Genomic DNA, 11,916 nt, shown 5'->3' with positions numbered 1-11,916 from the left:
AAAGCACTCACTTGAGCAAAAGTCACAGAGCAGGCCATGTCCTTAAAGGTTAAGAAATAAGTGCAAGACATATAACATTTATACATATGCCACATGTTTGCTCATGTCTTCAAAACTGTAGGAATGCAAAAAATGTTTTCCTCTGTAATCTGAGTGCATGGAGTTTACAAGCCAAAACTATTGATCGATTTACATAACACGTTCCTAGAACGTCTTGGTGACGCACATGACTTTTGAAAAATGTTCCAAATCAATTGATGGGCGCACCCCTCTTAATAAATGTGTCACATCTTTCTCTACTACTCCCATCATTAAGGTAAGCATACAAAATGCCAGAATTCTAGCAAAAAACTACCAGATATATCAACCCCTTAAGCCATGGTTCACCAAAAGTTTTTGACAGAAAAAATGTGATTTTTGGTGTTTTTATACCAGTCCTGGTCAGATCTGCCAACTTTTTGACTGGAATAAATTTCTTAAAATATACGCCAAATTCACTCATTCAGAGTTGCGTGCCTGTTAATGAATTTGGTGCGTCCTACAGCAGTGCAATGTTCATCAAGACTGGTGTAAAAAAATGCCATTTTTGATGAATCGCGGCTTTAAGCTTTTCGCTTCTATTCATCATTTGCATTTTTAAGAGACTTCTTTTTTGGCTTATGGTATTCTTTGTCATTTTTGAGCTGTAAATTCTTAAAACTGGCGCCTGTAGGTTATATTTTGTGCAAAATTAGAGGTGCTTTTATTTGTATTTGACCTTTTTGCGCCTATTTGGGTCAAAAATTTGCACGATCAATTAAAATCTCGCATGCTTGTCTTCAACTGCACAGGACTAACAGCAGACGAATTTTGTACACGTCTACGGTACAATTTCACCATAATTATGCAACATGTTAAGAAAAGTCACAAATGATAGATTATGTGAAAAGTTTTACACACCCGTTCCGGGTATCCCAGTTCATGATCCCTTCCCCTGGGTCCACTGTCCTCTGTTTTGCTCCACGTCAGGTTTTGCAGGTTGCCTTTTGTGGATCTATAACATCATCTCCCTTGGCCTATCAAAGGACCATTGACACAGATACCTGTGTCTTGGGATTACAACTAGTCCTATGTTAAGTGCGCTCCACCATCTGTGCTGTTTGTGATTTGTGTTTGGACTTGCTTCCATGCCTACTGGGTTCTGATACATCCACCTTCTGATCCTGAGATTCCTGGAGAGCCTTTACAGTCCTCGCTGTCCACATGCCTTCCTGCTTGCTGCATCGATGCCTGGGTCCTTGTGACCAGCCGGGCCAAAAGGCTGAGAGGATCCTCCTCACCTGGTGAGTCTTAACAAAAACATCTGAAGAAGGAAAATCACTACTGTAATACCGAACAAAACAAAAATAAAAATACAGATGAGCAAATATGTTTGAAAACCGATCGCCAAGCATAAATTCGGCACGAATATGGCACATTCGGATTCGTGTTTCCGAGCAAATTTTTATAAAATTGGCAACATTCGGTAAAAAGTGCAGGAAAATATTTGCGTTGCCACTAAAGTCTTTTGAGCACTTTGACTAGGATAATGGTGGTATATGATGAGTGTGGGACACGTGTTTGATGAGGGTATGGAGTGGGGAGAGCTCAGAGGAGTGGCATAATTGTAAACTTAATACGTGCACATTGCGGCTAGCCAATCAGGGCGCAGGAAACATCCACAATGTCCTGACACAACAGCTTGTGTCATTGGCTGCTGAAATCACATGTCCCTTGCCATGTAACGCGCGGACATCTCAGTGAGCTGAGACTAAGAGCACTTGTGTGTTCAAAACGCGTACAGTTTATAGCTGGATTCCCTTTTTTCCACATGTGCATCTCTAGACGCGAATCCGTGCTCAAGATTTCCTGGACTCATAAGGAAATTCATCTAAAGGGTGAACTGAGCATATCTTTTTTTCTGCTATAGTATAATACACCCCTATTAGGCAGTCTGTATAGTATAATGAGCCCCCGTTAAGCAGTCTGTATAGTATAATGCACCCCCATAGGCAGCCAGTACAGTATAATGCTCCCTCATTGGCAGCCTGTATAGTATAATGTACCCCCATTAGGCAGCCAGTACAGTATAATGCACCCCCATTAGGCAGCCAGTACAGTATAATGCTCCCTCATAGGCAGCCTGTATAGTATAATGCACCCCCATTAGGCAGCCAGTACAGTATAATGCACCCCCATTAGGCAGCCAGTACAGTATAATGCGCCCCATAGGCAGTCTGTATAGTATAATGCACCCCCATTAGGCAGGTCTGTATAGTATAATGCACCCCCATTAGGCAGTCTGCATAGTATAATGCACTTTTATTAGGCAGACAATACAGTATAATGCACCCCCATTAGGCAGTCTGCATAGTATAATGCACCCCCAATAGGCAGCCAGTACAGTATAATAAACCCCCATTAGGCAGCCTGTATAGTATAATGCATCCCCATTAGGTAGTCTGTATAGTATAGTGCACCCCCACTAGGCAGCCAGTACAGTATAATGCACCCCCATTAGGCAGTCTGTATAGTATAATGCACTTTAATTAGGCAGCCAGTACAGTATAATGCACCCCCATTAGGCAGTCTACATAGTATAATGCACCCCCATTAGGCAGCCAGTACAGTATAATGCACCCCCATTAGGCAGCCAGTACAATATAATGCACCACCATTAGGCAGCCAGTATAGTATAATGCACCACAATTAGGCAGTCTGTATAGTATAATGCACCCCCATTAGCTGCCAGTATAGCATAATGCACCACCTTTAAGCAGTCTGTATAGTATAATGCACCCCTATTAGCTGCCAGTATAATATAATGCACCCCCATTAGGCAGCCAGCATAATATAATGCACCCCATTAGGCAGCCTGTATAGTATAATGCACCCCCATTAGGCAGCCAGTATAGTATAATGCACCCAAATTAGGCAGCCAGTACAGTATAATGCACCCCCATTAGGCAGTCTGTATAGTATAATGCACCCCCATTAGGCAGGTCTGTATAGTATAATGCACCCCCATTAGGCAGTCTGTATAGTATAATGCTCCCCCATTAGGCAGTCTGCATAGTATAATGCACTTTTATTAGGCAGCCAATACAGTATAATGCACCCCCATTAGGCAGTCTACATAGTATAATGCACCCCCAATAGGCAGCCAGTACAGTATAATACACCCCCATTAGGCAGCCTGAATAGTATAATGCATCCCCATTAGGTAGTCTGTATAGTATAGTGCACCCCTACTAGGCAGCCAGTACAGTATAATGCACCCCCATTAGGCAGTCTGTATAGTATAATGCACCCCCATTAGGCAGTCTGCATGGTATAATGCACCCCCATTAGGCAGCCAGTATAGTATAATGCACCCAAATTAGGCAGTCAGTACAGTATAATGCACCCCCATTAGGCAGTCTGTATAGTATAATGCACCCCCATTAGGCAGTCTGTATAGTATAATGCACCCCCATTAGGCAGTCTGCATAGTATAATGCTCTCCCATTAGGCAGTCTGCATAGTATAATGCACTTTAATTAGGCAGCCAGTACAGTATAATGCACCCCCATTAGGCAGTCTACATAGTATAATGCACCCCCATTAGGCAGCCAGTACAGTATAATGCACCCCCATTAGGCAGCCAGTACAGTATAATGCACCCCCATTAGGCAGCCAGTACAGTATAATGCACCACCATTAGGCAGCCAGTATAGTATAATGCACCACCATTAGTAAGATGGATTGTACTATAGGATTTGCTTGTATATAATAACAAGTTAGGTAGTTGAATGATGAGATGCTGATTTTATCTGTACATAGAGAATCAAACATATTGGGCCAATTATTGATGATATTGGCTTACTCCAGCAAAGGGGCCCACCAGAGAATTTACCTGCTCCCCAGTGGGCCAGTCCAAGCTTGCCCATGCTATTTACATCTTGTGGCACAAAGCAGACTGACTACATATACATAAGTAAAAACCTAAATGGCAGTTTCATTTAGCACTGCTCACAAGCTGTGTCCCTGTCTATGCAGCAGCCCCCACAGTTTGCTTTGCAGTGAACTTTGCCTTTCATGTCCACTGACATCGGAGCTTCCCTGATGTAGGGGGATGAGGAGAGGATAACGAAGGGACACGTGGGCACAGTATATGTATTTATGAGCTCAGCCAGAGCTAAGTGTCAGATATGATCAGAAAAGGCAGGGAGAGAAAGCACTGCCCAGCCTTGTATGTATGGCTATACTCAAATGTCTGGGATTAGGGGAGGAGCAATTTACTTTACCGCTCCTACCAGATCATTGAGAAAGTAGCGGGGAAGGTCTGGCACAGCTGATGAGGGTGCTTCCGGATTATAATACGCAGGCACTTTTTAGCATTTTTTTTGCTTGGTAAAAAGTGCATCTCGTAGTTCAAAAAATTAGGGTGTATACATTTCTTTTAAATATTGTCCACTATTATATAATGTTAATTCTGAGGGTCATTAAAATTGTCTTTTTTATGTTTTTCTTATTTTGCATGGAAAAACACTTTAAAAAATTATTTTTTTTTTGCCAGCTGCAATATTCTTAGACCCATAACTTTTTTATTTTTCTGTAGACGGAGCTGTTTTAGGATTTGTTTTTTTGCAGGACAAACTGTAGTTTCCACTGTTACTATTTTTGTGCACAACTTATTGACCACCTTTTTTTCCTTTTTCTGTTCCAAGTATGAATAAAAAAACATAAATCTGAAAAAGCAATTTATATTTTTTTACAGCATTCACCCTGCAGTATAATTAACATGTTACCTTTGTTATGCTGTTTTAAATGATTACAATGACAGCCAGTTGTTGTTTTTTTTTTATATCATACCACTTTTGTGCCAGAAAATCAATTTACAACTTTTTTTAATTGTTTGTTTTTTTATCAGATTCTGAAAGCTTTACTTTTTTTTTGTTTATAGAGATATGTGATGGCTTGTTTGTTTCATAACAAGCTATAGCTTTTATTGGTATCATTTGGGGTGCATGCAAATCTTTGATCATCATTTATTTTATTTTTTGCAAAGCGTGTAGAGAAGATTGGTGCTTTTCTGACCCAGTAAATGCTGGTGCTCGTATCTTATTTGTATTCATGAATATAAATGAATCCTGGGAACATCCAACCCCCACATGCCAGGTGGGTGTGGAAGAGGGTTGAAAAGAAAAATATTTTTTTTTATGATGGTGCTGCTTCCCCCCGTAACCAGCCACCGTAGGCACCAGACTTCTGGTGTCAAGAGGCAATTATGGCCCTGTCAACTGTTACTGTATTCTGAATTTTAATGCTATATCTTGGTGATGAACAAGTCATTGAAGTAATGTTTGGAATACACAATATGGTACAAAAGAGGCGGAGGCTGAGAATTATTGAGATTTGAATCTACTCATAAAATAGGGGTGATCCGAGACCCCATCGCAGTGACCCTCATCTGTTGATTAATTCTGTCTTGATAAACAAAGATACTGTGGGTGAGTATAAACGTTACTCCCTTTTTTCAAGTTTTGTGTTTTTCTTAAGTATGCATACTGATTTAGCAAAACAGCTGCAAGGTAATTGGTGAATGTTTACGTATTTTTCGTCCACGTTATTGTGTACCACATCAGGGTGCTCACTTTCGTAGTGGGCATGAGAGGTGTGTACTGGATGGTCATGGTTGTCGGGCTAGCACTATGGGGCACCCTAGATCACTCCTTATACTTCTGAAGGTGAGGATGCCGGGGCCGCCACCCTTGCCTTATCTCCTGAGTTAGCCCTCTGTCTGTTCTCTTCCCTCACCCAGGGAAGAGGGGCACTACTGTTTACCGCAGTACACCAACCTGACAAACAAGGCTGCACAAACAAGGGTTTACTGAAAACACCAGGCATACAAAATGTTCACTCACATATAACAGAGAAATGCATTGGGGAGTGGAGGATGGGGAAAAAAACAAAGTGGAGGACGAAAAGCATTTACCACACTTACAAACCAAACAACAGTCACAGATAACTCCTCCAAAACTCCTTCTCATGTGAACACCTCTCCTCCTAAGCCATGCAGCAAATGCTAGCTCTGACAACTGGCTGTTGGATTGCCAAGACAAACAAGCACCAAATGCCATTGCGGCCCAAAATTTTACATCTGGGAGTACCCCTAGGGGGTTACGTGTTCTCGCAATAGGGGATTGCATTGTTGTAGAGGATGGTATCCTGGGGGATGATTCATTATTTAGGTGAGGTTTTTACCCCTTTCATGCACATATTTATTTTTATTGATCTTTAATTATTTGATTGATTTGTTTCCTGTGTATGGGTTGTTTTATATAAAGTCATTTTTATAGCTGATTTTATAAACCTGATGAAGGTTTCAAGTTGCGGTTGAAACGTATTGTTAGTTTTGAAAATAAATCTATTTACCAATCATGGTTTTCTTGGTTGTATAGCTGAATATCAGTCTATATCCTGGATCTACAGCATTCATCCCCACTAAAAGACCATATTGTGTTGCACTCAGTTGTCTTTTAAGACGAGGGGAGTACTTTTTGGCATTTTTCTTTCATTGTCTAAGTCTGTTGGGGATAGTCAAGCACATAAACCTATTGACGGTATAAACAGCCTTGCTGTGTCATTATATACTAATTTTATTGTTGGAGTGTTTTAGTCATGCGTAATACCCAGAATATACATCTAAAATGCATTGAAGGCATTTTATGCTCTTGTAAGGATGGTTCAAATACCCTAATACATATTGTCCTCAGTTCGGTCCTCAAAGGCTAATATTGGGGAACTCTGATATAGTGGAAGGGGTTGCCATCATGCTGACATTTGTGGGATATGTTCTTATGCTATATTCTCAAAGATTAATTTACATAACATCAATGTATAAACATAGGCTGCATGTATAAGCACACAGTGTGTATATATATATATATATATATATATATATATATATATATATATGTGTATATATATATATATATATATATATATATATATATATATATATATTGTCTATAGCCTTGCATTTTATGCCTTAACTTTATATTAGGGTTGCTGCTTTTCAATTTAAATCTCTCATTCATAAAACATCTTTTTATGATCCAGAATATTTGCTTTTAATATTTAGAGGATTATTCACCAAATCACAAAGTAGCAAATATTTTCTTTTTTTAATTCCTACTGCACCCGGATTATTGTTTTTTTTTTATAAACCTGCCATATGGTTCCATAGATATGTCCTTTTTATTTGGTGCTAAATTTATAGTCTTTTTTTTCTCTCCAAGGGGGCGTGGCTTAGTTTCTCTGAGGGCGTGGTTTTACCTTGTGAGCACCTCCTACTTGTAAAGACCATTAAAATTGGCATTAAATAGAAAAGCCCATATCTCTGGAACCATATGTCGGATTTTAAAAATGAAAAAAAAAACAGTATTTAGGGGAACAGCGGGAATAAAATTAGAACAAAAACTGGCCATCTATTATCTGGTGATAGCTCTTCCTTTAATATAAAATTGAAGCAAATTATTAACATGTAAGCCGACACATAACATATGGAAATGTGGGGTGTGGACGTGCGACAGCGATGACACAACAACCAAAAATTATAGCAAAAATAAATGTAATAAAAAGTTGTTTTTACAGTTTTTAAATATGTTGGCAAATACATACACAATACAAAGTGGCCATTCAGGCCATTACATACATTCAAGTCCATATACTCATTTCAGTAAGAAAGACATTTAGCAGCAAAAAGGTCTTCTGTTAACTTTACCCTGGAAGTTGCCATCTTATGTGATTAGTGCGGCAGATAGCAGCCCTCCCAGGGGTACGTACCAGGAGATGAGGATTAGTAACAATATGCTTTCTCGCCTTCATTGATAACGTACAGTACTATGATGACAGATACAGTACCATCACACAATAGACAGTATTATACCAGCTTTCAATGACACTAGTATATACAGGGAGGAGGGGGGTGAGTGCCCCACGTAGCCGACATGTGGCCCAAAGCAGCATCAGCTTCCAAATGGATTGTTAAAGTGACAAAAAAAGTAATTGTGGAAATTTGAGGTTTTTTTTCCAGATGGAGCAGGCTACGGGCCACGTCACAGCTCTCCATGGGTTATGTGCCAACTGAGACGTGACACCCTACCCCTGATACAGATTTACAGATGTTCCAATAGCTAGGCCACAATTAATAATTTATGGGGTTTTTTTCGTTTTGTGCCCTTTTGGGGCCAAATTTTTAATCTTGTGCACTCAATGATTTTTTGTTGTCTTTAAAGAGTAACCATCATTTCATTTTTTTTCATAAATCAATAAGAAACTTTGTAATATATCTTAGAGAAAATCTTTTTTCCTCCTCCTGACTCATTCTCAGCTCAGGGGTAAAATCGCTCTTCAGCGACTACTGATTTTACCGTTACGGAGATCGGAAATGACAGTTGGTGCTTATAATGTTCTATGGAGAACGGTCTTCAGCTCCTCCTCCTCCATAGAATTTTAAAAGAACCAACTGTCATCTCCTATCTCAGTAATGTGAAGATCTATCGTCACTGAATACACATTTTACAGCTGAACTGTGAGTAAAAGATGAGTCCAGGAGGAGAAAGAAGCAGATTTTTCTGATAAGCTACATGACAAAGTTTCGAAATAAAAATTTAAACATCTGTCACTTTAAACTTTTAAAACCGTACATTCTGTATGTCACAAAAATTCCAGGCCTCCGTAAAAATTAGTCCAGGGTGGCGGCACTGGAGCACATTGGTGTCAACATTTGTTTCTTAAAGATCATAATTTACGAGTCAGACAAAATCTTCTGGAAACCCCAAACTCTGCCGCCAATGGCAAACGCTAAAAAAAAAAAATCCCCATGAGAACATTTTAAAAATGTTCACAAATTAAAAGAAGGCACAAATCAGAAATAGGCAGAAAAAAAAAAAACACAAAAAAAACCAGGCACAAATGCATTAATTAATAAATGGTGCCGATAGTCTAAAAGATATAAAAATTGGCATTAGACAGGAAAGAAGGAATGTGAACCCCAAGCTGATGTGCAATTTGCAATGCTTAAATTAGCAGAGGTAGCTGAGGCGTTTCGTCGCGGCTGGCGCAGAGGATGATCCAGGATCTCGCTTGGTGCAATGATTCTTTGTGGTGAACACTTAGTCCTGTATCCATGTCACATTCATAGACCTGATGGAGAACGTCGGATGGCGGTGAAGGAGAGCAGCCATTAGGCTGGAGGAGGGGTCCATGAGCTATGAAGGAGAAATGTTCTTGTGACAAGGTGGCACAGTTAGGACACGGCCACAGGGTCGTCTGTAGTGTAGAAGCAGGGCAGGATGGCTGCCAGCGCCTCCTCTATGGAGAACAGATGCTTGTCCTCAGCCTCAGGGCAATACGTGTGCATAAAGCTGGCCAGGCGCAGCAGATACTCGATATTGTGGCCGGCCCGACCACTGCAGACTACAATCTGGGCGGCGATCTCTTCCTCGGGGGCCGGCCCAAGGTAGCCAGGATTCTGCGATGTGGCAATATACACCAGGGCCAGCAGTGCCCCCTCTTCTCCTTCATCTTGGGGGTAAAACTTGACCAGCTTCGTTACGTAGCCCCCGAGGACAGACTCCCGGATGTTCAGATACTGAAGCGATGATTCAATCTGATCGCCCCGCACTTCATAGGCGACACCCCAAGTGCATTCCTGGAAGAAGAGGGGAGACGGAGAGTTAGAATTCCACCTACTCCACTAGTGCATAAAAGATTGTTAGATTAGGTTTAGTATATTATAGCATTTTTACATCAGGGGCAAAGGATTAAAGGGGCTGCATTCAAGACTAAACAAACTCTTCCTTGCTCACCCTCCCCGGGTCCAGCACTGAGTCTCCACTGGTACTGTCAGTGATTGTCTGCAGTGTTGTTAACATAACATCTATTCTGCAGATAAAAGTAGACCCCGGGAGCAGCAAAGACTCAGCGCTGGACCCGTGGAGGGTGAGTAAAGAAATATTTTATTTTTGTTTTGTTTTTTTAAAACAAACTGCAGCCTCTGTGAAGGTTTTTCCATAAAAGGAAAATCCCTTTAAAACGTTGCCAGAGACCACCTTTTGAATGTATGGGTATGCAGAGCAGGGGCGACTGAGGGCAAGAATGGACACAAATGCACCAAAAAACATTACCCAGAATAATTCTGATAAATGTAATTGGGGTCAACAGCAGCAGACGCCTTAGGCAGAACCCCCGTACATAGAAATGAGGTCACCTCAGGTCCTTGCCCAAATGGTCACTACACCATTGACATCAGCTAGATGATCTCTCAGTAACAGGATCAGCCTCCTGCAGCACTTTAGCACCGGGACAAGCGACCTGCGGCACTTTAGCACCGGGACAAGCGACCTGCGGCACTATAGCTCCGGGACAAGCGACCTGCGGCACTTTAGCACCGGGACAAGCGACCTGCAGCACTATAGCACCGGGATAAGCGACCTGCAGCACTATAGCACCGGGACAAGCGACCTGCAGCACTATAGCACCGGGATAAGCGACCTGCAGCACTATAGCACCGGGACAAGCGACCTGCAGCACTTTAGCACCGGGACAAGCGACCTGCGGCACTTTAGCACCGGGACAAGCGACCTGCGGCACTTTAGCACCGGGACAAGCGACCTGCAGCACTTTAGCACCGGGACAAGCGACCTGCAGCACTATAGCACCGGGATAAGCGACCTGCAGCACTATAGCACCGGGACAAGCGACCTGCAGCACTTTAGCACTGGGACAAGCGACCTGCAGCACTATAGCACCGGGATAAGCGACCTGCAGCACTATAGCACCGGGACAAGCGACCTGCAGCACTTTAGCACCGGGGCAAGCGACCTGCAGCACTTTAGCACCGGGACAAGCGACCTGCAGCACTTTAGCACCGGGACAAGCGACCTGCAGCACTATAGCACCGGGGCAAGTGACCTGCAGCACTTTAGCACCGGGACAAGCGACCTGCAGCACTTTAGCATTGGGACAAGCGACCTGCAGCACTTTAGGTGTTGGGAAACTACAACTCCCAGCATGCTGTTAGGATATTTTTCGCGTCAGTACCAAACAATCACACTCTTTGGTAATACAATGGAGACTTTCTCACCTGGTAATCTTCTTGTAGGGTCACCACTCGCCCAGGCTGAAAATAGAAAGAAGTGATGGTGAGACCCCAGAGAAATGCGGTGTACAGGGATCAGGTAAGGACACTAGACACACTGCTCACCATTTCAGGGCTGCCTCTGTGGAAAGTGTCTCCCTGCCAGAACTTGCGGCTGTATCCAGGGATAAATCCAACTTTACTGGAAGTGAATGTGAAGTCCGGCCTCCAGACCAGGGAGCCATAGCCGAAGATCCAGAGGGATTTCTCGTAGGAAGGAGGCTCCTCCATGGCAGTGATGGGCTGGTCGGGCATTTTGGGTGAGAACGGGCTGACAAGTGGTGCTGATGCAAGCCGCGCTCACCATATATAAGCATGCCGGAGCAGAGCTCCTCCCACTCAGAGGGCTCGTCTGCATTTCCAACCAATGGTAATTCGCTGTCACTGAAACCACTCCTACCGTTCTTTTCTTCTGTCACCTAATTGGTCAGTTTTTTGAGTTTTTTTCTCCCCAAGCTCCGCCCTTCTGCTGCTGTAGTGAGAATGATGCAACTGCCTCGATCTGTTTCAGTTCCCGGCAGAGCATAGAGCAAGCGGCCGGAGGATTGCATCAGACGGCGGCGGCGGCGGCGGGAGGAGCAGCCGGGGATCTGCCGCGGGGTCCCCTTCTGCAGGGTCTCCTATAGTGTCTGATAGTTAACCCCTTCCTGCCGGGACACTTGTGTCCTTCTAGAATGTGACTTATTTCTTCAGATTTCCAGAAATGCACA

General features: G+C 42.6%; 1 protein-coding gene across 1 annotated transcript; it reads right to left on the bottom strand.

Moving 5' to 3' along the window:
- Positions 1–7,616: 7,616 nt before the first annotated feature.
- Positions 7,617–11,483, bottom strand: CHAC1 (ChaC glutathione specific gamma-glutamylcyclotransferase 1). The gene is made up of 3 exons (XM_077260845.1): positions 11,273–11,483; positions 11,153–11,188; positions 7,617–9,718 (listed from the first exon to the last, which is right to left on the bottom strand). The coding sequence occupies exons 1-3, from the start codon at positions 11,459–11,461 to the stop codon at positions 9,314–9,316; spliced, it is 630 nt and encodes a 209-aa protein (XP_077116960.1). The 5' UTR covers positions 11,462–11,483; the 3' UTR covers positions 7,617–9,313.
- Between the last annotated feature and the right edge of the window lie 433 nt (positions 11,484–11,916).

Source organism: Ranitomeya variabilis, chromosome 1 (assembly GCF_051348905.1).
Source record: "Ranitomeya variabilis isolate aRanVar5 chromosome 1, aRanVar5.hap1, whole genome shotgun sequence".
Classification (NCBI taxonomy): Eukaryota; Metazoa; Chordata; class Amphibia; order Anura; family Dendrobatidae; genus Ranitomeya; species Ranitomeya variabilis.
The sequence above is the reverse complement of the archived record's forward strand: the minus strand, read 5'-3'. Positions and strand labels throughout refer to the sequence as shown.

What these genes read in the sequence shown, in the direction of transcription:
- CHAC1 (XM_077260845.1), bottom strand. Translation starts at nt 11,461, where the DNA reads ATGCCCGACCAGCCCATCACTGCCATGGAGGAGCCTCCTTCCTACGAG. An exon ending in ACAGAGGCAGCCCTGAAATG is followed by an intron (nt 11,189 to 11,272) that starts GTGAGCAGTGTG and finishes TTCTATTTTCAG; the next exon opens with CCTGGGCGAGTGGTGACCCT. An exon ending in CCCTACAAGAAGATTACCAG is followed by an intron (nt 9,719 to 11,152) that starts GTGAGAAAGTCT and finishes CTCTTCTTCCAG; the next exon opens with GAATGCACTTGGGGTGTCGC.